Genomic DNA, 27,835 nt, shown 5'->3' with positions numbered 1-27,835 from the left:
CCACCTCATATCCAATCTACTGCTCAACACATCACCTGAAATACAATCTCTCCTATCCAATCTTATTCCTTATCACCAAAAGTCCTATTTCATACCACATCAACCATACTACATCACCAAAAGTCCTATGCCATAATATATCACCAAGTCCTATTCCATTGACCTCGTACATCATCCACATCACAAAATGTTTCGTTCACATCACCATACTATCATTCACATTAGCATAATAACGTTCACATCACCATTCGTACATGCATACCTGTTCCCCCGTTATCACTTGCAAGAGTATATACCCACTTGGGTGTGCTTCACTTGAGTTTTCCTCCATCACCAAGTCCCCACGCCTGTCCTTCTGGAGCCACTCACTACAGCGGAGAGGATTTCGTTAAAAATGGCTTCTACAAAAAACCGTTCAGGAGAAACTTTTTATTATTTGATTTAGGGGACCGGTCACTATAGATAGGCATGGCTGACTGGCCTGGGGCTTTGCAAAGTACGGGGGCAAATTAAGATCACGTCGGGAACATCACCACTGAAAGTGAACAGGGGCACCTCTTAAATATATTGGGGTACCCCCGATCACACCTACAGCGAAGAAAATGCACCCCTCTAGGGAATTAAGGCTACGAGTCTATCTTGCAAGGGCAACAAATTTAATCTGTAATGAGGATTAGGGGGGGAGGGGTAAGAGCAGAGTACTCTGCCCTTCCGACCAGCATTCTGTCTTCCTTGCTGGCTCCTGCAGACTAATGGCAAGCAGGCGCCTTTATATACTCTTCTACTTGGTCACTGGATACCGGCAGAGCTCATCCAAAACTGTTGCTCTTCCTTAAAAGGGATGCTGCAGTTCCTTCTGGCATGGCTGGGTTAACAGGCTTCTTAACATAATGCTGCCTCTGCAGGAAAACATTTTAGCTCTTGTTTAGCATAGTTTTCTGTTATAAACATTCATATATAACCACAACTTCCCGCCATACTCTCAACACTTCACTCAATATAATTATATTTTATCTGGACCAGTAATTCTCCTTAAAAATCTATAATTCAGCACTGTATGTATGAGCCCCAGCCTGCGTGTGTGTTTTGATAGACACAGAGAAGCGCTGAGTTACCACGTGCTCTCTGCTAGAGCTAGCCGGGCCCCACGCAATGCCTGTAGCCTACCTTTAGCACAGGCTGCATTCCTTCTGGCAGAGAGCCTGCTTTGAGATTTGATTTTAAAACTACACAGAACATTTACACGTGTTTTCAACTAATGGTGATTTGGACCTAATACCTACTACTATTTTCATTTAGTGGTTGGCCACGCTGGTATGTGATTATATTTGAATGAAAAAAGTGTTCAGTGTTATAGTGCTTAGAGAAGTCTTACCTAATTGAAAAGTGCTTGAGGGGTGCAGGAAGGCGCTAGCTCCTCCCCAACACTCCTGCACTACAAATTGAAGGTTGGCGGCAGCAATGGAAAACTTCAAATCAGTGCTATTCGTGTCTCAAGCAAATCGCAACACTGCGGTTCTCAGATACCACCATGGAATTTACTCGCATCTGGGGTCCAGCACACTCTTGAGGTGGCTCAGGCTTGATCAGTTCTGCTTCCTCGGAGTCCGGAGGATCTTCCTGGAGCTCGGGTCCGACTTAAAAACGATGCACGCGATTCTGGAGTTCCTCTCCCAACTCCGAGAGGATTTCCAGATGAGCTCGTCTTAGGGTCGATTGTTCCCACCAACCCAATGGGGAGAAGTTGTCCTTACCAGGTCTTCTCTAGTTTTGGCGAATTCGGAGTGTCAGTACTGCAGCAGGGAGCACTGCAGCAGGGCTTCACCGGGCAAACCAAAGGTCCAGGAGTTGCAGCAGGCGTCTCTTCCAAGTTCTTCTTCGGATTCCTTCGCCCAGTGGTCGATTCTGCCTACCAAGCAAAAAGCCTTGCCTTTTATGCAAGTTTCTCCCATTCATTTGGAGCCGAGCTGTCACTCACACAGCAGAGTGGCTGTCCTCCGAGGACAGCCCTCCAGCCACTTACCCTTGGGTGCATTCCTGTAACCAAGGAGAACAAGCACAGGTAGTATCAGGCAACTTCCTCACTCCCTGCCCTGCTAGACACGCTGGAGCCAGAGGCGGGCTTCACTCGTGAATCCCGCCAAAGACTAAACGAACAAATGGCCCAAACCTGGTTTGACACGCAGAGTAAATCTCAAGAAGGACCTTTTCAACTAAAAATGTGGAAAAAAGAAGACCGGGGACATTTTGACAAAATGGGCACCCATGGGTATCTTACTGCAGCTGCAATTTCAACCCGCGGTAAAAACACACAATGGTAGTAAAAAGTAAACCACTGCCAACAGCCATTAATTGTAGAAATGGTAACAGAAATGTTACATGAGAAACTAGACAAAGGGGATACTAAGTAACCCCTCCAACAGCCTATGGTAAGATAGTGTGTGCTGGGTCTAGAAAGTTACAAAATGTAAGTAAAGTCAATTTCACTTCACTGCTCTTGGAAACAGTTGTTTAAGAGAAGGTATTTAAACCTTTGGGAAATCTAATAGACTTCCCTGTGTCACTGCACTGAAGGTGCTGTGTGTCACAATGTAAAAAGATGCCTATGGAGTTTGTCAGACTCCAAAGTCAAAAGAAACACAGAGTCCAAATCACAGAAAAATACATGAGAGAGTGGGAAAAAGGTCTCACTCTCTCCAGCTCTCCACTATCTACGAACCTGCATAGTACAGACTTCTTGTAGGTTGGGTTACCTATTGCCAGGAGGACAAGGTTGGTGTAGTCTTCCAAAGGGTACTGCCTACAATCTTGCCTAACATGTGTGAACTACAGTTCCCAAGAATAATAAAGTAAAATTGACTTTACTTAGCTTTTTTGCTTTGTAGGTCCAGCACACCCCATCTTATGTGGAGTTCTGGAGGTTACTTAGCAGCCCCTTTCCCTACTTACTCATGTAAAAAAAAAAAGTGTCATCTTCACAACTTTCAATGGCTAGTGGCAGAGGTTTTATTTTCCTACCATTGTGCTTTTCTACCAAAAGCTGAATCCTGAGCAGCAGTATAGCACCCATGGGTGACCATTGTGTCAAAAAGGGCTGGGTGTCTTTTTTCGCCCTTTCTTGTTTGTGAGGTTTTTCTTGGGTTTTACTCTGTGCACCAAACCAGGTTTGAGCCCTTTGTTCATTTTGCTTTGGCGGGCTTCAGTACTGAAACCCGCCGCTGGCTCCAGTGTGTCGCAAGGGCAGGAATTGAGGGAGGTGCCTGAAATGCCTGTCCTTTGCCGCCATAATTACCTGAATGCACCCAGTCCTGATTGGCTCACCCAGCTGTGTAAAACAGCTTCTTGTAAACAGATCTGCCAGAGCGACTTTGGACCAACTCCGCTTGTGACGGTGCGCTATATAAATACATTTAAAATTAACTAAAAATAATGCAAACATGGTTAAAAAGTATCTGCTTCCACCAGCTTGACTTTACACACATAAAACTAGCCAAAAAATGCTTGGGTGATAAAGTATCCCCTTTGCACACAGCATTTTACAATGTTAAACAGTCACACAATGCAAAAGCAAAACACGGTTTCCCAGTACTGTCAGTCTTAAGGGCTGATCCGTTTCCCCATAACAAATTAGCAAAAGGCAAGTGAAGTGAGGCTGAAGGCTTTACCTCCCTTGAGAAATGTCAGCACAGGTTCAAAAACGAAGCAAAAAAGTGTTGGGGTTTGTAGGAAATAGAGGGAAAGTTGCCAAAATATAACATTTTCTTAACAATGTTGCTTTTCGATTTTTAGTGTTAAATTGATTTTGTTTTCTATACCTCATTTCCTACATGTACTATTATTTGGATGCACATTAAACAAAAGTACATTTCCAGTAAATATCTTCATGAACCTTTATTGCATATTGTGTAACCTGCACCTCAGCACCTTGCATATCCCCTTGCTAATAGCAAAGCCAGATCTGCTGAGCCCCACTATCATTGTGAGGGTCTGAATTATCTGAAGGAAATTACTGCCTACCCTTCTGGCTTGTCTTCTCAAGCCCCCACCAGAGCACTTGTAGAAAAAGTCCCTGACAAGAAGCTAAACTGTGTAAAATGCTATATTGTGTTAAACACATAGAAAAGTTACCATCGAATTACAAGTGAGACTTGTTTGAAGTTTGAAGACTTTGTGCAGTCCAGCAGCTTCTGCTTGTGCCAGTTTTTCTTCTGTCATTTTCACAACAAACTTCACGGTTGTGTCAGTGTGGTACTCCTTGTAATCAGTAATTAGTGCTGGTGTTTTCTCTGTCCCATTCAACATAGGTTCAAGGACTTGCTCTTTATACACCTGCAACAATGAGACAAAAAAGGAAAGGGAAATGTAATCATGGACCTGAAACTGGAAATGCCTAGAAAAACACAACATGAGCAGAAGGAGTTACTGTAACACTGTGTAAGGCTTGGTAAAATAATTCTTTTGGATTAGTGTGACATTTGCCTTTATATGTTCCACCATAAACATACTGTATGAACGAACCAATTATTTAACTTTGGTAATGTTCTTTCTGATGAATTATCCTCTAACTGATTCCTCATCTTAGACAGATTACCCGTTAGGCAGAATCCTGTGCAGTTCCCTTAGGGAGCACTACAGAAGATTAAGACTATAGGCATGAACAATAAATCCCCTTTGGTAACAGTCTGTACCACAAAGATTTAGTTGGTAGCTGTGGCTAAGCAGTCAGACTTATCTCAAGAGGGAGATGAGCAGTATTCAGGGTTTACACAGTAGGGCTACAGTGCTAGGACAAAAGGAAACACTGACCAAAGCTTTGTATTAAAAAGAATATATATATATTTATTTTACACAATTCTAGTTCAACACATTAATCACAGTTAGTAAAGCAAGTTAAAATCAGCCAAGAAAAGTATACACAACTCCCTAGTTAAATTGTAGAAAAGTTTGAGCAAGAGTGATAATTGATCAAAACGGCACAGTGAAAACCAAACACAAATGGCACTCTAGCAATTTCTCAAAAGGGAGGGAAAGCGCAAGTTATACAGGAATATATTCTTACACACCCTAGCAACACTTCCTATAAGTTTGTGAACAAGTTTAGGTAAGGCTGTACTTTAGCATAGAGAATACTTAAATGAAAACCGAGCAAAATGGCACTTCACAAGTTTAAAAGTGGGAAGGAAAGGGTTGTTATAAGAAGTAGGTGCATCAACACAGTTCTAGTTGAGAAGCAATCTAGAGAAGGCAGTTCTAACAAATTTAGCCAGAGTCAATAGGCCTGTGCCAGAGTCAGTGGTACAGGGCAAACGGGCCCAGGAGCGAAATGTTCTTGTAGCTGCAGTCAAGTCTTTGGCTAACGAGTGTTAGGGAGAATTCTCTGTAAAGGCTAATTTCCCAAACCTAGCGAGCCCCCCAGCAGCTTTGCTGGATTTTTGGGGTTTATTTTTTCTCCTGCTAAGAGTGAGACTCTTTTACTCCCACTCTTAGACATGATTTGAGGTGTTCCTTTGTCTTTCCATGTGTTTATGGGCTGTGGGGTCTTTTACTCCATAGGGTCTCATGTGTTTTTGATGTGGGTTACACAGCACCCTCCGTGCCGTAACCCAGGGGTGTCGTAGCGACCCCCAAACAGACTCCATACCCTGGGACGGACTACTGTCTCCCTGGGCATGTAAAGTCACCATTGGCTTTACTAGTCCCAAATTATGAACAGAAACCAGAACAAACCATTATATTGTGGACTTACTGGTTGGGGCAATTCGATTGCCCCGGGGTCTGTTCGAGGGGGTACGTCTCCGTCTCCCCTGATCGAGTTTTGGCTGATGGCAGTGGATACTACTTTTTATATTCGACCACGAATATAGATCTACGGGATTTTCCCACTGTTCGAGGCTACCAACTTTAATTATTTAATTCTTATAGCCTCGAACATACCGCCGGTTTATTTATTTAATATTAATTCAACGGTTGGTATTTTTTGCCAGAACTCGATTCTAAAATGGCGTTTGTGTTCTCTTCTGTGACTCCAACCCAAGTCGAGCCCTTTGTTCCACTTTTTGGCGGGCTTCTCCACAGAAGCCTCCAAAAGTGGTGCCACGCTGTCTGGGTACCACAGGGGGTGTGGGAGGGGGTTTAGGCACCCTGGACTGAGTTGCCTTGGCAACTCAAGTCGCATTCTTGTGTGATTGGCCCAAGTGGTGAGCCGGCCGGCTCACCACTTAGAATGTTTGATTGACAGCTAGACTGAATGAATGGGGGTGTGCTGCATAAAAGCAGGGCTTTGGGGACTGGAACTTCAGAAGTCGCCACAGGACCTAGGAATCCGAGGTGCTAGAAGCTGAGCTGACCTGCAACGACGACACTACCGGTGGAGCCCTGCTGAACCGTCGCACCACTTTTCCCGACAGAGGAGATCTCCAGTCCGGAGTGTCTTCTTCCTTTGACTGGTGGGGATAACCAGTTTTGCCTTCTTTTCACCTTTCTGGAGCATCTCGTGGCCGCCTTGCCCGTTCCAAGCACCCCGGCAACCGGAATACCACGGTTTACCACAACTGCGAAGAGAAGGGTAGTACCTTTTAACCGAAGAACTCATCTTTCTTCCACGGCGAGACCTCCTCTTCCTCTGGACGAAACACTGACTTGCACCCGCTGCCAGGAACAACACCCCCGCTGGAGCTTCCTTCACTCTTAAGGTACTGTGTCCCGCCTGGCTTCCCTTGCGACAGATCGTTCGGGGTGACAGTAAAGCCTCGACTTTCTAACCTGGGCTGGCCTGGGATAACTAAGCTAACTTTTCCTGACTTTAATTTCATCCTTTGTGTGCGAACTATCTACAAGACTCTTTGGGCATAACCCCACTGTGTGAACCTGGACCCCTTCTGCTTGCTCTCTCCAAGAGTGGGCCTTGCAATTGACTTCCTTGCTCTCCAGTAGAACTCTGCCTACCCTGCCTTACTGTGGTTCTTTAAAAAGTATTGAAATTTGTGTGCTTCCATAACTATGCCGTTTTCCCTCCCTTTTAGTAGAGTGCCATCTGAGGTTAAGCGCTCCCCTCTGTCTGAAAATAAGTGGTGTTTCTCACGAAGACTTGTCTAATAAGTAACTAGGGTTGTATATATATATATAATAGTGACTGTGTTGAATTTACTTACCTCTTTGTGCTAGTGTAATTTACAAGTGTGTCTTTAAAATAAATAATTATATACTTTTACACCAAAGCTCTGGTCAGTGTTTGCTTGTGCTACTGTATCTCTGTACCTATTGTGTATACTCTATATACTGCCTAACTCTTCTTGAGGGAAGTCTGACTGCTCAGCCACAGCTACCAAGTGAATCTGTGTGGTACAGACTGCTACCAAGTGGGTATACTGCCAAACACCTGTAGTCTTAAGTCTTTTGCAGTGGTCCTAAGGGAACTGCACAGGTTTCTGCCTAACAACGATTTCGAAAAGGAGGATGCAGAAGGTGAAAGACAATGTTTAGTAGATAGGGGCGGCCAACCCAACATGTAGGTAAAGGATTTAAAACACCTTTAGCACTACCACGCGAAAAGGGCGGCCTGGCGGAATAATGTACCTTAATATGAAGATGTGGCTCCTGCGGTGGCGGTTGTTCATGGTAGTTCCTGCAGTTCGGGGGATGCAGCAGACGAAAAGAGGCTCTCGTCGTGGAGGACGGTTCAAGTTACTGCACTACCCAGGGAGGAAACCAGCCGCGGTGCTGCCCGACTAATAAAAGGTACGCTCCTTTAAATCGCGGTCCGGGTGGACGGGTGCCTGGCTATCCGGTCTCAGAGTACAGGCGATTCGACCAGGGCAGGTCCAGGAAGGCGATTGGCGAACTGGTTGGCCCCACCAGCTCAAGGGAAGAAGGCTCTTGCAAATGAAGATCTTCTCTCGTATTGTGGAGAAAAGTGGTGAGACGTTGCAGCAGGGCTTCACCGGTGGTTCAGTTGTTGCAGGTGTCTTTGGCTTCTCTCCTCTTCGGCTTCTTAGTTCCAGTGGCGACATCTTGCTCTTCAAGTCCTCAGGACCATGCTTTTATGCACACAGCCTAGCTGTCACTCACACAGTGGATTGGTCATCTTGGCGGGAGACCCTCCAGCCTATCAGGACAGAGTGCAACATGGGTTGCTGAGGCAACCCTGTCCAGGGGTCCTACTGCCCCTCCCACACAATGGACCCACCCCAGACTCAGTGGCGCCGAAAGGAGGGCTTCTTGGCAGAAGCCTGCCAAAAGAGCGAACAAAGGATCCTCGACCTGGGTTCGGAGTTTAGAGAAAGACATGAGAAAGAAGTTATATTAAAAGTTCTGAAAAATAAAACCTAACGGAGTAAAGTTAATATTAAAATAAACCGGGGGTATGTTAGAGGCTGTCAGAAAATGTGGTAGCCTCGTACAATGGGAAAATCCCATAGGGAAATATTTGCGGTCGAATATTTACGGTAGTAACCACTGCCACCAGCCATAAACATTTGAGAGAGGGACTGTACGATACTCTCTCGAAAATGAACACCAGGGAAAAACTATTAACTCTTCCCAGTACCTCCATAGTAAGATGGGTTGAACTAAACCATAAAAATTGACTTGTCAAGTCAAGCCCGCCAAAAGGACGAACAAAGGATCCCCGACCTGGGTTCGGAGTTTAGAGAAAGACGAAAAAGAAGTTATATTAAAGTTCTGGCAAATAAAACCTATCAGAGTAAAGTTAATATTAAAATAAACCGGTGGTATGTTAGAGGCTGTCAGAAAATGTGGTAGCCTCGAACAATGGGAAAATCCCATAGGGAAATATTTGCGGTAGAATATTTACGGTAGTAACCACTGCCACCAGCCAGAAACTTTTGAGAGAGGGACTGTACGATACACCAGGGAAAAAACTATTAACCCTTCCCAGTACCTCCATAGTAAGATGGGTTGTACTGGTTTAGTTCATAAAAATTGACTAGTAAAGACAATTGGGACGTTACATGCCCTGGGAGGCAGTAGTCAGTCCCAGGGTATCGAGTCTATGTTTGGGGGTCACTAGGACACCCCTGTGTTACTGCACAGAGGGTGCTGTGTAACACCTGTGTATAAAGATGGTTCCTATGAGGGTGAGAAAAACCCCATAGACATTAAACACAAAAAATAGCCTAGAACACACATAGCACAAATGCCTAAGAGTAGGAAAAAAGTCACTCTTAGCAGGAGGAAAAAACAAACCCTTCAAATCCAGCAAAGCTGCTGGGGGACTCTATAGATAAGGGAAATTAGCCATAAGATGAGAATTCTCCATAACACCTGTTCTAGATGATATTTGGAAAATGTTCATCCAGCAAGAGAGGAATGAGATTCTGCACTGCGTCCCAGTTCATTTCGAGCAATGCTGAGATGAGTGTCAAAGTAAAGAGGTTTCAGAATAAAACAAGAGATCACACAAATATTCTGAAGCAGGTAAGTACTTTGTACCCCCCCCCCCCCCACCCCAATGCAAAGTAACCCTTTCTTGGAAGGTAGGTAAAAAAAAACACATTCAGAGGGGAGAAGAGTCATTCAGGGAGCCAGGCCAGCCAATGTCAGATGGGCAAAAGTCTGGTTGAGCTGAAGCACTTCTTGCAGGTAATAAAAGTCTTGCATAATGTTTTAGAATTCTTTGTAGACAAAGTAGAATCAAAGTAAGGCCACAAGCTGGGAGGCTTGTGAGGTGTAGAAGATACAAGCAACTCTACAGGATCTACAAAGACAGGTCTCAACTGAGAACAAGTAAGGCTACAAAACAAGAGGTAAGTTCTCTGAGACTTTACAGTACCTTTGGTTAGAAGAAATGGTTCCAACTGGCTTCTGTTCCTGTGTGGCTCTGCAGATCCTTTTGCTCCTGGGCCACAGTTGTGGGGACAAGAGGGAGGATTTCTGGGGACTCCTGCAACACAACTGGACGGTCGGCGACAGCAAAGGGCAATCTTCAATTTAGTGGCACTTCAGCGTTTCAGCTCCTCACGTCTGACAGCAAATAGCAACACTGTGGTTCTAGGATACCACTTCAGACTTTCCTTGCTTCTGGGGTCCAGCACACTGTTGAGGTGGCTCAGGCTCGGTCAGTCCTGCATCAGGGAAGTCCGGAGGATCTTCCTAGCGCTTGGGTCTAACTTAAAAGCGATACACTCGATTTGGTGTTCCTCTCCCTGGCACTTCCGTTACAGCAGCAGCAATGGAATTACAGCCAGCTTCGAGAGGATGTCCAAACAAGTTCACTTTGGAGTTGATTGGTCCCACCAACTCAAGGGGAGAAGTCGTCCTTGCAGGGCTTCTCTAGTCAAGGTGAATTCGGAGCTTCAGCACAGCAGCAGGGCTTCATCGGGCAAACCAACGGTCCAGGAGTTGCAGCTGGCTTCAAGTTCTTCTTTGAATTCCTTCGTCCAGTGGTCGATTCTGCCTTCCAAGCCAAAAAGCCTTGCCTTTTATGCAAGCTTCTCCCATTCATTCCAGCCTAACTACCTTGCCGGACAGACAGCCGGCCAATCACCTTTGGGTGCATTCCTGTAACCATGGGGATTAAAAGCACAGGGAGTTTCAGACCTCCCTCACTTCCTGCCCCTGCCAGACACACTGGAGCCAGAGGCGGGTTTCCCTTGTGAATCACGCCAACGACAAAAACAAACAAAGAGACCAAACCTGGTTTTGAGTGCAGAATAAATCTCAAGAAGGACCTTTCCAGCAAGAAATGGTGAAAAAAGAAGACCGGGCCATTTTGACAAAATGTGCAACTATGGGGGCTTTACTGCAGCTGCGAACGGTAGTTAAACGTAAACCACGGCCACCAGCCATTAAATGTAGAAAGGATAACACAAAATTGTTACATGAGAAAATAGACAAAGGAGATAGTAAGTAACCCCTCCAGCACCCTATTGTAAGATAGTGTGTGCTGGGATAGAACGTTACAATTGTAAGTAAAGTCAATTTCACTTTACTGCTCTTGGAAACAGTAGTTTATCCAAGAGAAGGTATTTAAACCTTTGGGAAATCTGAAAGACTTCCCTGTGCCACTGCACAGAAGGAGCTATGTGTCGCAATGTAAAAAGAAGATGCCTATGGAGTGTCTCTGACTCCAAAAACCAAAAGAAACAGAGCTTAAATCACAGTAGAAAATACGCGAGAGAGTGGGGAAAAAGCACTCACTCTCTCTAGGTTAAAAATTAAAAAGTCCTAGAGTCCAGCAAAAATGCTGAGGGTCTCTAAGGTAGAGAGGAATTGGCACATTTCTGAGAATTCTCCCTAACACTGGCAGCGGTGGGATCTATTGTAGAGTTGTTACACTAAGTATTTGCTTTGCTTTTGTTCAACTAAAACCTTCACAAGACTAAGCTGCACTAGAACTGCAATTGTAACATGCTAATGTTAAAGGATATTTGTACCGCACACTACCACCACCGGAGTGGTCCCCTGGCGCTCTGGCGGTTCTGAAAGAGGACGGGGGGGGGTTAGTGGGAGGAAACTGGAAAAGTGCAAGAGAGCAGTGATGTGCTTAGCGGCCTCAGCCTGGTGGGTCCGTTGGCTTGGCCTGGGGTGTTTGCGGCCGGTAGTGGTCGTGTACTGCTGTGGGAGTCTATATGTGTTTTTGTTTTGTTGTTGCAATATAGTGAACTTTGTGCGATTTGTTGTGCTGTAGGTTTGTGGTTGTGTTTGGTTTGGAGTTTGAGAGGTGTATGCAGAGGGGGAAATTGTTAGTGCAATTGGTTAGCAATTGGCATATCTATCCTGAATTGCGGCGCTGAGCTTCTGTAATCTCCCCAGATAGGGCTTGGGAGCAACCCTGCACCTCCATCCTGATCTGGGTCTGTCCAGCCTTCAAGGTCCCTTTCACATCTGGTCCCCTCATCCCACAGCCTCCCACAGAGCCCTACCTGTCTTCACTTCCCACTCACATGGCCAGTGCACCTGCCAATGTCCACAGATCAGCTAGTGTGGTGATTACCAATATCTCAACAATTCCACAAAATTGTGGTACCTGGTGGCAACTAAAGGGCAAAGGCGGGTGTAGGGTGGGATTGTTGACTCCGTCTGCATGGGTGTCGCCTGTGTTCCACGCTACCCAGCGTCACTCGTCTCAAGGTGGCGTGGATGCTTCCTAGTCGGTTCTGGTGGCTGTCCGTGTCCACTCCAGTTTGGTCATCCCTTATCCTTTCTGTTTTGGTTTTCAGTTTGAGTCCGTGGTGTTGAAGAGCCAAGTTTTTGGTATTTTTTTTAATTTTAGGTGATCTTTGGCATTTATTTCTTTTGGGACGGTGTTCCAAGTTTTTATAGCTAAGGGGTAGAAGGAGGTGCCTCCAAGTTTTTTCTTGAGGTATGGTTTTGGTTCCAGGCGGATTTCGTTGCTGGACCTGAGGAGTCTTGTTGGCTTGTAGATTCTTATTTTCTTTTGTAGGAATTCTGCTCCTTGTGCACTGATTGCCCCTTGCGTTATGCACATTGTTTTGAAAGTGATGCAATGTTTTACTGGTAGCCAGTGTAGCGTCTTTAGGGCAGGAGTGATGTGTTCTCTTCTTGATAGTTTGATGAGTAGTCTGGCTGCTGTGGTTCGGATCCGTTGTAATTTCTTCAAGAGGTATTCTGGTATTCCAAGATAGATGCTGTTTGCATAGTCGATTCTTTGCATAGTCGATTCTTGACATGATGAGGGCGAGGATAGTGAGTGTTTTGTGCGTGAAGGAGAGGAAAGGTAGGATTCTTCTTGCCGTGTGGAGGAGGAAAAAGCATTTCTTGACTGTTGCATTTATTTGTGGTTCTAAGGTTAGTTTGTTGTCCATCAGGACTCCCAGATTTTTTACTACCTTAGATGATGATGGTGGTGCGGTTCCCATTTCCGTTGGCCACAGGATGGTGGTTTTGTTCTCTTGGTCTTTGGATATGATCATGATTTCTGACTTTCCTGGGTTGATTTTCAGGTTGTTGGCAGTCATCCAGTTGAAGACTTCTTTTAGACACGTGATTAGGGTTGAATGATCGGCTTGGGTCTCTTTAATTTTGTAGATGATTTGGGTATAATCTGTGTAGTTGTAGCATGTGATGTTGTACTTTTTGAATATTCTGATAACCAGAGTCTGGTAGATGTACAGTGGTGATAGTGAGGATACTTGTGGCACTCCACAGTCGTTAACGCTAGGAGTGAATTTGAAGTGTTTAATCCATACGGTTTCTGTTCTGTCTGCTAGGAATTATTTAGTCCAGAGTAGTGTTGTGTCTGTTATGCCTGTGTCTTCTAGTCTTTTGGTCAGGGTGTCATGACTAACTGTGTCGAAGGCTGCGGAGGGATCGAGTAGAATAAGGGCTGAGGTTGTGTTTGATTCTGCTTTAGTTTTTAGGTCGTCCCAGATGGATAGTAGTGTTGTTTCCGTTCATCTTGCGGGTCTGAAACAGACTTGAGCTTGGTCTAGCAGGTGGTGTTTTTCTATGTGTTCTTGGGTTAGTTTATATACGTAGGTTTCCAGGAGCTTTGCCAGGTAGGGAATGTTTGAAATCGGCCTGTAGCTGGATAGGTCTTCTACGTCGCCACTTGTGTTTTTCAGGAGTGGTTTGATATATGCTGATTTGAAGGTCCTCGGTACAGTTCCTGTTGCTAATGATAGGTTCAGAAGGTTTCTATAGTATTCTGCTGGCGTTCCTTGTACGAGGATTGATTTGTAGATATTCGGGGGACAGGGATCCATGGGTGATCCAGCTTTCTTGCTGTGTTTTACCAGCATTGCGAATTCCTCTGCTGATATTTCAGGGAAGTTTTTGAGTTTGTGCTGAGGTTCTGTGATAGGTTTGCTTGGTATTATGTTGTGGTCGGTTGGTATGTTTTGTATGGTTTGCCGGATGTCATTGATTTTTTGGTTTGAAGTGGTCTGCCAGGTTGTTGCATAGTTTCTCTGAGGGGGTTGGGGTGCTGTCACAGCCTGGTGGGTTTCTCATCTCTTTAATGATCTTAAACATTTCTTTTTGTGTGTTAGTGGCATTGTTGATTCTATCATCATAATGCCTTCTCTTTGCCTTTTTCCTTCTTGTATGTGTGGATTTGTCTCTGGAACAGTGTTTTTTTTTGTCTGGGTTGTATTCTTTCCTCCATTCCAGTTTCATCTTTTTCTTTTCCTTTTTCATGGAGCTTAATAGTGGGGTGAACCATTTTGCCATTGTTCTTTTTTTGATGGGGCGAATGGTTTTTCTGGGGTGATCTTGTCAATTGTGTCTGCAATACATTTGTGTAGTAGCTCCGCTTTCCCGTCTAGGTCAGCTAGCTCTATTTCTGTAGTTGAGGGTTTTGTTGACTCCAGTTGATCGAATAGGTTGCTATGTTGACATGTTTCCAGTTTCTTTTTGTGGTGGTTGTGAGTTTAGGAGGTTGGATGCAGACTTGAGTTGTTCAACCAGTGAGATTTGGGAGTTGGCGTGACTGTCCTCAAACCAGATGTTGAAGGCCCCCAGGATAATAAGGTGTTCGTGGTTGATGGCTATGTTGGTGATGGCTCCTATGAAGTTGTCGACGAAGGTTGCATCATATGTCGGTGGTCTGTACACCAGGATGAACGCGACGTTGGTTTTTGGGCATGTTCGGTGTATGACCATGGTTTCGCAGTTGAGGATGTTGAGCGGTTGGTTAGTCTGTTTTTATTTTCAGTTGTCCTTTGAATGCTATTGCGATGCCTCCTCTTTTGTTTTTCCCGTTTATTGAAGGCATGCCAAATATGGATAAAATCAGTCAGGAATCCCTGATCATTTTAACAGTAGAACAACCAAAAGAAATGTGTAAATTCAGGAATCGCCCTGTTAAAGGAAAGAGAAATGAATTGATCGCAAGATTGTTGAATCATCAAAGTCTGGGTAGTAGGCCGGTCACATCTACTAACCCAGGGAATGTGGAAATTGATAATGAGGACGATAATTCAGAGTCTAACTCTAATGTCTTAGAAGAGTCAAAGGAGGGAGATGAGTCCCAGCAAGGGAGCCCCTCGATGGCCCAGCCTGCCCTTTGCTTCACCCTTTAGCAACTGGAACCCCACAAGGTCCATCACTGAGTCCAGAATATGTGTCTCTAGAGAAAATGGTACTTGAATTGGAGTTTAAAAGGTTGCAAGCCCAAGCTGAATCCAAACATCAGGACATCAGAGTCAGGGATCGGAAATGCAAAATGCCCTTTAAATGAAAAAATTGTCTCTTGAAACTGTTTCCCTCCCAGAGTCCTCTAGGTCTTCCTGTCCAAAGATGCCTCGCCTGCCCAAAGAAGCAGCGAGTATCTATAATGTGAAACTTGATATTCTGGATTGGTTGGGTGCTTTTGAATACAATCATGGGATTCAGGGTCTCACAGGGAATCAGTTGATTCATTGGCTTTTGTCTAGGCTCACCCCAGTTGTAACTAATGCTGTAATCGAGGTGGGGGAACTTGAAAGATTGGAGAATGAGAATGCGAAGCTGGCCTTGATAGCCAGATTTGGGAAAACTCCTTCCCAGTACTTAAAAGGTTTAGGACCCTCAAAAGGACTGATGGTACCCTATAGGCTACCTGGGGTGTGTGACTGTTTGAAAAACTTAGATGGTTGGATTAAGGGTTACAGAGTGAACTCCTTTGAAGGAATGAGAAATCTATTTTTGTTGGAATTTATTTTCGATGCCTGCTCTCCTGAGCGGCGACAGCACTTGGCTGACTCAAAAGAGATTGATCCCAAGAAGCAAGCAAGGGTTGCTGACCTGTGGGTTGCCATCAGGGCCACTCACAAAAAGAATGAGGGGAATCAGCACAATTAAAATGACAAAGAGAATTCTAAATCCTCCCACCCAAAAGAGGGCCACAAGCATAAGAAGGGTAAGACATTTGGGAAACCAGGTCATTCTAGTGAAACCTCTGGTGCCAAACCAGAGGGAGGTCAGCAGAAGCCCCCAATTTGTCAAAACATTTGGTAAAAGTAATGCTTTTTGATAAACGGACCATGTGAAAGGGGATCCCAGATTAAAAGGGTAAACCTTCAGGGGTCCACACTGCCCCCTTAGCCTTCATCCCTGAGGGAGAAGTACATATGGCAAGTGGAAACTCATCTATTGGCCGAAGACCTCATTGGAGTCTCAGCCAGTGTTTTAGTATCCCTGGGTCTGTGGGAACAGCAGAATGTAGATGTGTATAACTCTATTCCAGATAATACCAACGAATATTACAAGGACAGTGTACTTGTGAATGGTCAGGAGACCCCTGCCATTAGAAACACTGGGGCCAGCATTACAGTGGTGGATGAAACCTTTTCAAACATGAGGATGTTGCTAAGGCACCCAAAGTTCCCACTAAGCTTGCAGGAGGCCTCGTCCGATGGTTCCAATACTCTCAGCTTTCACCCAGTGCAACAATATGACTAAGAATACATGTCAGTGTACAAAATGAGGAGCCTGGGAGAGTCCTGGTGGGCAATGACTTAAAAACTCTTGGAGTTGTATCAAGCACCCCCAGGCCTCCCAGTAAAAGGAAACGGGAGGCGACAAGGAAGGCGAGAGAGCTCACCCTAGATTACTCATGAGGTTGTTACAGGAGACCCTATAGCACCCAGTCCACAGGTGCAAGGGAACATATCTCCAATTAGCAATCGGTGGGATTATACAATACAGTAAATTAAATGTAGGTTATGTGGTCTTGTACCACGCTATGCTGCCACTTGCGTAGTCTCTTGGCGCTCTGGTGGATCTGCAAAGGAAGGAGGGTTGGGGAGATGTTAGTGTGATTGAGAGGCAGAAGATCAAGAGAGCTTTGATGTGCTGTTAGCTGCTTCACTGAGACGTTGTGCGTCTTCGTTGGCAGTCATGTGGTGCTGGGGTATGATTGGGCATGGGTACTTTGTGTGTGCTTGTATTTGGTTTAAGTAGGGTATTGTGAAATGTGTGTGGTTTGTGGTGTGGTAGAGGTAGGGGTATGTTTAGTTTAAAGTTTGAGGGTGAGTATGTAAATTAGAGTTTTAATTAAGTGCAACACATTTCCTACCCCAAAAATACAGCCAAGTGTAACAAATGTCCAAGGCCACAAGATCCATCTAAGTCTATCCAAAAGAGGCACATTTCCCACCTCATAAATTCATCCAAGTGCAACACATTTCCTACCCCCAAAATCCACTTTATTGCAACACATTTAAGTGTGGCAAACAGATAACTCCCAATAATTCTATCGGGCTATCTAGGAGGTGAAGCAGGTAATCTACACCGTGTTCTGATATGATGGTGGTAATGTAGAAAGTGACAGTGTTTTATTTGAGCACAGTAATAATGGCTATGTTCAACACCTGTGCCACCTTACCTTAGTTTTAGCTGTAGGCCGCTTTGTCGGTCATCTATGGGCGAACCAGGGCAACCAGGGAGATTAGATACCCAGAGGAGAGCTGACCGTTCCCGGCTGTTAGGGAGAATTTTGATTTCTGTGCCAATTCCCTTTAACCTTAGAGACCGCCAGCTCTTTCGATTGACTCAGGGCTTTTTTTTTTTTTTTTACAAAGGTGACTCCTCGTGAGTTGCTGTGATTTCTCTTTTGAACACTATTTAAGAACATTTTTCTAAGAAGAGCATCAGACCTTTGACAATTGACTTTGGCTGTCCTGGCTCCAAAAAGGCCTCCTTCTGAACCTATTGGCTTTGGCAGTGCTTGTTACCTCATAGGTTTTAAATGTTGGGCTCATTGACTGCCTGCATCCCTATTGGAGAACCCCAACCATTCCTTCTTTGAAAACTTAATATTGCAAAGGTGATACTATAAATGCTATACTGACCTCAAATAACGTCACCTCCGGGCACTGGACTATGTGTAACATATGAATAACTACTCACCTGCTTTATTGTTCAATTGTTGATTTGAATCCCAACTGAGAAGACAATGCTACTTACCGTAAAAGCATTTCTGATGGTTGTATCTGCTTAGATTCACATGCTGTGCATAGGTCCAACATCCAGTGGTCACTGCGGAGTATTGCATTTTGTTTTTCGTAGTCGAAAAGGGGACGTCGACAAGGCGTGTCTGAAACACTAGCCCTATGGTGACGTGCGTTGTACCCACAATCCCTCACGCGTCGAGGTCCCACAGATTGTTTTTTTCCGCCCTGAGGGAGCCTTCTAGACGTGAGTGAGTACAGAAAAGAGAGATATAAAAGGAAGTCTATGTTCCTTCCATCCGAGCGGGGAGGAAGGGTGGGTGCATATGAATCTAAGCAGATACAACCATCAGAAATGCTTTTACGGTAAGTAATGCATTGTCTTCTGATGTTTGTTAATCTGCTTAGAATCACATGCTGTGCATAGACTAGCGAGCAGTACCCGGAGTTGGCGGTGGGTTATGAGAAGGAACAGTAGAGAAAAGATGTCTTAATACTGCCTGTCCCACCTGGGAGTCAGATCTCGAGTGTGCATCTAGACAGTAGTGTTTTGTAAAGGTGTGCACAGAACTCCAGGTAGCCGCTTTGCAGATGGACTCAAGGGGAACATTTGCAATGAATGCTATGGACGCCCCCGTGCCTCGAGTAGAGTGTGCTCTTGGGCTTAAAGGGCAGTTCTCTCTTAGCAAGAGTATAGCAGAGAGTGATGCATTGAACAATCCATCTAGAAATAGTGGACTTTGAAACTGCATCCCCTTCTCTTCCTGCTGCCACCGAGACGAAGAACTGATTAGTCTTCCTCAGTGGTCTGGTTCTTTCCATGTAGAACATGACCGCTCTGCGCACATCTAGTGTGTGCAGACTTTTTTCTCCCAAGTTGGAAGGATTTTGAAAGAACGTTGGTAGTTCTATAGACTGGTTTACGTGGAATTTCGAGATGAATTTCGGTGCAAACCTTGGGTGCGTGCGTAGAACCACCTTATCTCTGTGAACTGTAACGAAGGGCTCTAGAACAGAAAGAGCCTGTAGTTCACTTACTCTCCTGATGGAGGTGATAGCTATTAGAAAAGCAGTCTTTAAGAGTGAGGTCTTTAAGAGATGCTTTGTGCATGGGTTCAAATGGTGAGCCCATGAGTCTGGTAAGTACCACGTTAAGGTCCCATCCGGGAGCTGCGTCAGCTATCGGGGGGTGTATTCTCTTTACTCCCTCCATGAAGGCCTTTTTAACAGGGATCTTCCACCACGACACTTTGAGTTGGGAAGTGGTGTATGCAGAAAGTGCCGCTAGGTGGACTTTAATGGAATTGAACACTAGACCTGAATCCAATAAATGGGTCAGGTATAGAATAATATGTGTGGGAGAGCAGTCAATCGGGTTGATGCTCTTTCCTCTGCACCAGATGACAAATTTCTTCCACTTGCTAGAATAGCAGTGGCGAGTGTTAGGTTTTCCGGCTTCCCTGAGGATGTCCATGCATCTCTGCGGGAGCTGTCGATGTCCAAATTCTATGATCTCAGGAGCCAGGCTGCTAAGTTCATGTTCTGGGGGCATGGATGCAGAGTCCTGCCCTTGTCTTGTGACAGCATGTTGTACGGGCAGGGGAGTTTCACTGGGGGAGATAGAGACATCTCCATCAAGTGAGCGAACCATGGCTGTCGGGCCCACATTGGGGCCACCAGTATCATGGGCACTTGTTCCTGGTGCATCTTGTGCACCACCTTGTTGAGAAGGGGAGTCGGGGGAAAAGCGTAAACAAATTTCCCTGACCATTGAATCGACAGACCGTTCCCCTTGGATTGGTTCTGGGGGTACCTGGAGGCGCAACTTTGGCATTGTGAGTTCTCCAGGGTTGCGAACAGGTCTATTTCTGGGAATCCCCATTGCGTGAAGACGTCGAAGACGATGTCTTCGTGCAGTCGCCATTCGTACTCTTCGGGCAAGGGGAAATCTCTGCCGAGTTTGTCTGCCAGCAGATTGAGTTCCCCTGGTAAATGTTGTGACAGTAGGAACATGTTTTGTTTGAGAGCCCACTTCCATATATTTTGGGCCAGTTTGGACAGTCCTGGAGAGTGGGTGCCCCCCTGCTTGTTGATGTAGTACATGGCTGTGGTGCTGTCTGTAAGGACCATCACTGTTTTGCCTTGTAGGTGTTCCTGGAAGGCTTTTAGCGCCTTGAACACAGCTAGTAGCTCCAGTAGATTTATGTGTTTGGATGCTACGTTCGGAGTCCACACTCCGTGAGCAGTCTGATGGGATAGGTGAGCCCCCCCATCATGTGAGGGATGCGTCTGTGGTTAGAGTGGCTTCCGCCGCGGGTGTGGCAAAGGGTTTCCCTCTTACCAGGTTTTCCTTTGTCCACCACCGTAGCGAGAGAACCAAGGCCTGCGAGACCACCACTAGATCGTCCCATAGTCTGCTGGCCTGACACCACTGGCATTGAATGTGGGCTGATCGTCTATGGGAGACGTGTTCCTAACAGGTGAATTGTCAGGAGGATTTAGGTTCAGGACATCAGTGTCCGAAAATACTGATGGGGATTGCCAGGGATGTGCAGGCCCTTCTTCTGGATTTTCTCCGAAGCCTTCTCCTACCATGTCTGGGCTGTCTTCCAGACCTTCCTCCTGGTTCTGTCCCTCTTCATCGTCCACAAATTCATCCTCCTCCTCCAAGTATTGTTCCTCACCAGTGAGGTTATACACATTATGGAAATCTGAGGCTGAGTCCTGCTGGGAGGGGTTGAATAGTCTCGGATAATTAGCCCTGGGGTCCTCCTGAGGCCCTTCTCTTGGGAGTGGGAGGGTTCTGGGTCTTCATAAACCTCTCCATCCTCTCCATGCAGAGATGGAGCCTTTCCATGGTCTCATGGGGTACCACTGCGCGGTCTAGTGGGGGAAAATTAGTGTCTTCCGCCTGAAAACGGCTCGACCTCTCCCATAACGTCGAGGAAAGTGTCCTGTTGCCTTCAGAAAAGCCTTCCGGTGTACTGGGGGTCCCCGACTGAAGGGGGTAGTCCCTGTCTTTCTTCGGGCCTTTTCGGCGTGTCTTTCGACCTTTGCGTAGCGCTCGACGTGTCTTTCGGCGTACGCTTCTGGGCGTCGGCTACAACGATCCTCGCCAAGCTCTCTGTGACTAGTTTGTCAGAGGAGGGCTGTGGTTTCGACGTTACGGGTGTCGATCGTTCTACGGCGGCGTGCGCTCTCTGCTGGTGTGCGCCGGCCGATGGTTAGGGGGCGGCGCCCTTATTTGCCGAAAGCCCAGTCGCTGGTCGCGGCTGCGAGAGGGGCTTCGAACCTGAACGGTCCGAGGAGGCCGCCGGTGGAACCTGCGTCTCCTTGGGCGCTGATGCTTTCTTCGTCTTCGACGAAGAAGAGCCGTGGGTTGTGTGCTTATGGGTGGTATCGTGTGCGTCAGTGTCGCTGGGGTGTTCATCCCCATAAGCAGGGCGTGAGCCGAGCCCGTCGGGGCCGGGGACAGCCGACGAAGAGCGCGAGCGCTCTTTAGAGGGGTCTACGACTTCCGTAGCGGAGGTCGTGTTATCACGTTCCTTGTCACTGTCGGTGGTAGCAGCGGCGGGTGAGGAATCGGCCTTCGACATAGCGTAGGCCGCCCACCTCTTGACCCTACGGTCTTTTAGAGTCTTTGGCTTAAGAAGCCGACAAGTCGTGCAACCCTCCTCCTTGTGATCGAGGGGCAAGCAGCGGTTACACCGTGAATGCTTGTCCTTCCAAGTGAACTTGCCCTTGCAACGCGGGCAAAACCTAAAGGGTGTCCTCTCCATAGCTGAGGCAGTAAATCGTGATAACGACCCCAAGGGAAAGGAAGGGGAAAGGGACAGGCATTCTCAGAAAGGGAACAGAGATGTCCCACGACCCCACTCTCCCTACTGCATTTGGCCTGCGAGGCCAGGCCACGTGTTCGGCAACGCCGAAGGATCTCCTCCGCTCGTCCCCTCCGTCAAAGATCTTGCTCGGCGGAGAAACGGCTTCACAACTGCGTCGAGGGAGGGATCTATGTGTTATATATTAATAAGAAAATGACCAAAGGTCGAGGAGATGAAATCTGCAATGTCTCTCGAGAAGCTCCGCGTAAAGGCGACCAGTAGCTGGGCGGAAAAAAACAATCTGAGGGACCTCGACGCGTGAGGGATTGTGGGTACAACGCACGTCACTATAGGGATAGTGTTTCAGACACGCCTTGTTGACGTCCCCTTTTCGACTACGAAAAACAAAATGCAATACTCCGCAGTGACCACTGGATGTCGGACCTATGCACAGCATGTGATTCTAAGCAGATTAACAAACATCAGAATTAATGTTACAGCTAATTACTGCTTTTTAAAGAATGTTTTAAATATCTGTGTATAAATAATGAATCTAGTATAACTAAGTGTGTAAGTGTTTACTTGGATACCTGTAATTACTTGTTTCATTGCACAGCTCTACAGCTCATATTACATCTCTTAAGATAAGCCTGTCTGCTCAGTCACACTACCAACGTGTGTAGTACAGGCCTATATTAAAAGGTGTGTTACCTTTTACCAAGAGAAAGGTCTTGTGTAACCAACACCAGTTGGACTGCACTAATTCTTATCGAACACCAGCACCCCGGGCAAGGCTGCACTGGAAGGGTCACTGAAATGCAGCTGTTCCGGTCACGTTGCAGGTCACGTATAAATGAGAACTAAATGGACGGGCATGGTGGCGAGGGGAGTGAGGGTCAGAGAATGGATGATGGTGATGGGAGAAGGCAGAGGGAAGCAGGCAGAGATGGCTGCCAGGACAAAGGCAAAGATACACCCAACTGCCCAAGCCAATTGCTAAAGGGTTGGGTGGGGAAAGGAAAAAGCCAGAAACAAACGAAGGACTACAGTACAAAGGCAGCGCACACTAGATGGAGGAGCTCAATAAATGGGTTGGGAATATAACTTTGTAATCTTCTGTAGCTTTTTACATAGGCTTTATTACAGGTTACAACAAGATGGAAAGCACATAACCACTGGGTCCCATCACCCTGGCTCAACTGACCCAAGCTGGAACCCTGACACTACAATCAACACCAAACATTCCACTACCTCACATCAGCATTCCATCCATACAGAACAAGTACGACACAACACATCTCCCTCCTTTCCAACACCACCACAAACACATGAAGCACATCATAACACATCTCCCTCTGTGTACACACACTCACACTGGGCGTGCATATTTTTAGTGAGAGATGCCACTCATAAATTTCATACATTTCTGGGACGCTATCCTCTTATGTTATGTTATTTTGCATTCATATAGCGCCTTATGTACCATTGGTATGATCTCAAGGCACTGGTAGGTTGAACGCCATTGGGAACTGAAGTTCAGGTCACTAGAGAGTCATAAGGTGCGTTGGAGCACTGGATAGGTGTGCAGCAGGTGTGGCATTCGTGTGATAGCTGCTTCTTAGCGGTAGGTGTGGTGGTTGGGAGATCAAGAGTATGTGTTCGTTCTGGCAGGTTGTTATCCAGACCGATTCTGGCTGCGTTAGGCCTGAGGAGAACGCCTAGGCTGGAAGGTGTGTAACCAGCTGTGTTTATTTAGGATGATGGGGAGTATGAGGCAAGTGATGGTATGATAACAGCTATACCGAATGGTGTCATAGTATCGCTGTGTTCTAATTGAGTGGTGGTGTGAAGAAAAGAGTAAGCGTGGAGATGTGATATGGTAGTTTACCCTAGGTGCTTGAGATTGAGCACACTCCAATAGTTTCATGCACTCCAACCGTTCCATGCACTCCAAACCATTCCATGCACCCAAAACTGTTCCATTCACTCCAAACCATTCCAATCACTCCGGTTTATGTATTCCAACCATTCTATGCACTCCAACCATTCTATGTACTTTGATCGTTTTATGCACTTCGATCGTTCCATGCACTCGAATCATTTTTGCAAGTGTCCATTCCATGCCCTCCATCTGTTCCGTGCATTCCATCCGTTGTATGTACTCGCTCAGTTCTATGCACACTATCAGTTCGATCAGTTCTATGTATTCCTTCTGATCAATGCACTTCGTCCGATCTATACTGGTTATCCCTTCATCATCCGGTCTGCTCATTTCCACGTTATCTGTTCTCCATGCATCATCCATCCACATACTTGACCCGTTCCATAAACCCTGTTTCACCTGTTCCTTCCACATACATCATTCGTTCATCTACATACGCCATCCGTGCAACCACCTACTTCACCCGTTCCATCCGTATACTTCACCCGTTCCATCCGTATACTTCACCCGTTCCATCCGTAAACTTCACCCGTTCCATCCGTAAACTTCACCCGTTCCATCCGTAAACTTCACCCGTTCCATCCATAAACTTCACCCGTTCTATCCGTAAACTTCACCCGTTCTATCCGTAAACTTCACCCGTTCTATCCGTAAACTTCACCCGTTCCATCCATCCACATACTTCACCCGTTCTATCCATCCACATACTTCACCCGGTTCATCCATTCACTCACATAATTCACCCGTTCCAACCACATACTTTGTCCGTTCCAGCCACTTACTTCACCCGTTCCGTCACCTACATCACCCGTTCCGTCACCTACATCACCCGTTCTGTCACCTACATCACCCGTTCCGTCACCCACATCACCCGTTCCGTCACCCACATCACCCGTTCGCTCCACACTCTACACCCGCTCCACCCGCTCCAGACCTTACATCCACTCCACACCCTAATCTGCTCAACACCCCCACTCCCTACATCCGCTCAACACCCTACATCTGCGCCACGCTATCATCCACTCCACACCATACATCTGCATCACACCCTCATTCATTCTGTGCTTACATCCGCTCTACGCACTTCAACCGCTCCACCGACTTCATCCATTCATCATGCATCATCGGTTCAACTCATGTCACTTGTTGCATGCACTCGATCCGTTCTATGTTCTCCATCTGTCCCATGCACTACACCCGTCTCATGCACTTGAATCGTCTATTCTATTTGTTCCATTTATACAGTGCACTCTTACATTCCATGCCTTCTGTTTCATGCACTCTACCAGTTCTGTGCACTCATCCGTATCATGTATTCCTCTTTCCATCCTCTCCTCTTTATTCCTCTCGTCCATTACATTCATTTCATCCATTTCATTAATTTCAACCACCTTACTGCTTTCATACAATTTATTCTTTTTATCCACTTCACTGCTTTGATCCACTTTACTCATTCTATTTTGTTTGTCCTTTTTAGTTTATATTAGAGGTTATTAGTTTTCGATTTCTCGCTTGGAATCCTTTTGTTGGATTGTTATTTATGTTATTGTATGTCCACTTTATTCCTCTCGTCCACTTTGATCCTCTTGTCCATTACATGTATTTCATCCATGTCATTGATTTCAACCACTTTACTGCTCTCATACAACTTATTCTTTTTATCCACTTCACTTGCCTGACCCCTTGATGCCGGGCGCAGCGCGGTACCAAAGCGAGGCTGCTGCCTCGTTGCTAGGAAACTAGCGCTTTTCAATCTTGAACACATCCGCCAGCAGGCGGATACGCCGGCGGCCCAGCTTAGGCCCTCATAAGGCCCCTGTTTGCCCCATTACTGCCCCAGGAGCCACACGGAGGAGAGGGCAGGAGCCCCTCCTCACCGACGCCGCTCGCCGACACACACACGTGGCCCTGCCTGCCCCTCGTGCAGCGACAGAGTATCCCGAGGCCCAGCAGTGCGGAGAAGAGCACTCACAGCACTGAAAGAGGCCGTACCACACAGGTTGGTCTGCAGCGTCTTGAAAATAGCTGCATTTCTTCAGAATCAAGCACGGAAAGCCGTGCCTGACCTGCCTTGCCTGACCCCTTGATGCCGGGCGCAACGCGGCACCGAAGAGAGGCTGCTGCCTCGTTGCTAGGAAACTAGCGCTTTTAAATCTTGAACACATCCGCCGGCAGGCGGATACGCCGGCGGCCCAGCTAAGGCCCTCATAAGGCCCCTGTTTGCCTCCTGTTCGCACACTGGAGCGCGCTACTCTGCCCATGCACATACTTGCAGAATGCTCTCTATGCCAACATCTCAACCGAAGGTCGGAGGAGTAGGAGATCCCGCCATCCATTGCAGGAGTAGCAGGTTTCAGAATCAATGGCTAGGAGCCCTGCCAGACGCAAGGTAGGCCATATGCCTCCCCTAGTTGTACTCCAGTTTCCAGCCACTTGCCTGTTTTTTTCTCTTTCCTAGAGTGCTTGGGCACCCATATGGGTGCTCTCTAGCATACGGCATCCAGCCTATTTACCACTGCCACATGTAGAAACAGTACATGTACCTCAACTTGCCGGCTCGTGCACTACAGACCCGCTCTCTGACACTACTACTGGGTTCACACCTATACAATGGTCGCTAATAGACCACATTTGACTTGCATTGTGCCCTATGGTCGCTAATAGACCACATTTGACTTGCATTGTGCCCTATGGTCGCTAATAGACCACACTTGCTCTGTACTGTGCCCTATGGTCGCTAATAGACCACACTTTCTCTGTACTGTGCCCTATGGCCGCTAATAGACCACACTTGACTTGCATTGTGCCCTTGTGCCTTGGCACTGTACCTAGCATAACAGCTGCATCTAGCCTGCCTGTTCTTGGCCACTTCAAATTGCTACTGAAATTGTACCTAGCCTGTTAGTTGCAGCTAGCCTGCCTAGTCTTAGCCACCTCAATTGCCATTGAAACTACATCTAACTAACTATTACTCATCCACTTAGCATGTACTCCCGGGGTCTTGCCTACAGGTCACCCTGGCTACCATTGTATATCGCCCTCCTCATCACATTAGGAATGCAACCACTTAAAATAAGCAACCACGTCCTATTCCACCCATCGCACCTGCCCTATCATGCTCAACACACAACAACCCAATACTGGACTTAAAATGACCCACTATCCAGATAGCACCACTCTACAAAGGCCATGCAACACTACAGACAGAAACCTACGACTAAGTGCTCGCCTGTCCAAACTGCATGAGCTACCAGCCAAAAAAGCCGAACGACTAAAATTCCAAAATAAAACACAGTTACCTTTGAAGGGTATTGCGGAACCCACCAGGAAACAGCCCAAGCCCAACAGACCCAGAATAAACAACTCCAAACTGACAACCAAAAGTAGTCATAACACCACCTGCCCTAACTTAACAGACCACAAACCATATCTCAAAGGTGCACTTATAAACACCAGGTCGCTAGTCGCACACGCCACAGAGATCTCAGATATCATTGCCACAGACAACCTAGACTTTTTGGCCATCTCAGAATCCTGGCTACATGATGCGGCTGGCCCAGCCTTATCACTAGCAGTCCCAGACAACTATATAATCCTACGCGCGGACAGACTTACCTCCCGAGGTGGAGTTCTAGCAATCATAGCTAAAACTAGCCTGGACATGAGGATCATCACTACTACCAATATGCAATTCTGTGAATGCCTCACGGTCAAAATAGCCATCGCCAACTCCCAAACCCTAAACATCATCCTCATCTACAGACCCCAAGGTCCTATCGGAACCTTCGCTGAGGACATCTCGACATCCATGTCCAATAACCTAAAAAATACATACCAAACAATAGTGCTAGGAAACTTTAATCTATGCTATAATGACAATAAGGACACCCAATCGACAGCGATTGCCCTGACCTTGAAAGAGCTGGGATTCTCCCAAAAAGTTGAATTACCCACCCACAACAAAGGTTGCATCCTTGATTGGATAGCAGAACATAATTGCGAAGTAAATATTACGGATTCTGTACCGCAGATCTGGACTGACCACCACCGGCTATTATTCACAGTGACAACCAACCGGGACACTGCCCCGTCCTCACCTGCCCCACCTCTGCCAATGAGAAATAAAAAACTAATGACAGCAGAAAATCTGATGCCCGTTATAATACCTAAATTGAACTCACTACACGACAGCATGGACCCTAAATTGTTAGTTGAACATT

General features: G+C 46.4%; 1 protein-coding gene across 2 annotated transcripts in view; it reads right to left on the bottom strand.

The window, feature by feature from the left end:
• The window catches only part of TOP2B (DNA topoisomerase II beta), a 934,132-nt gene that overhangs the window by 244,718 nt on the left and 661,579 nt on the right, over positions 1 to 27,835 (bottom strand). For both annotated transcript variants that reach the window (XM_069648849.1, XM_069648850.1), the window contains exon 23: positions 4,129 to 4,329. In XM_069648849.1, the coding sequence (XP_069504950.1) occupies positions 4,129 to 4,329 (201 nt within the window). The remainder of the gene's footprint in view (positions 1 to 4,128; positions 4,330 to 27,835) is intronic.

The sequence above is a fragment of the Ambystoma mexicanum genome, chromosome 2q (assembly GCF_040938575.1).
Source record: "Ambystoma mexicanum isolate Mex_15411 chromosome 2q, UKY_AmexF1_1, whole genome shotgun sequence".
NCBI lineage: Eukaryota > Metazoa > Chordata > Amphibia > Caudata > Ambystomatidae > Ambystoma > Ambystoma mexicanum.
This window is presented reverse-complemented; position numbering and strand designations above follow the sequence as displayed.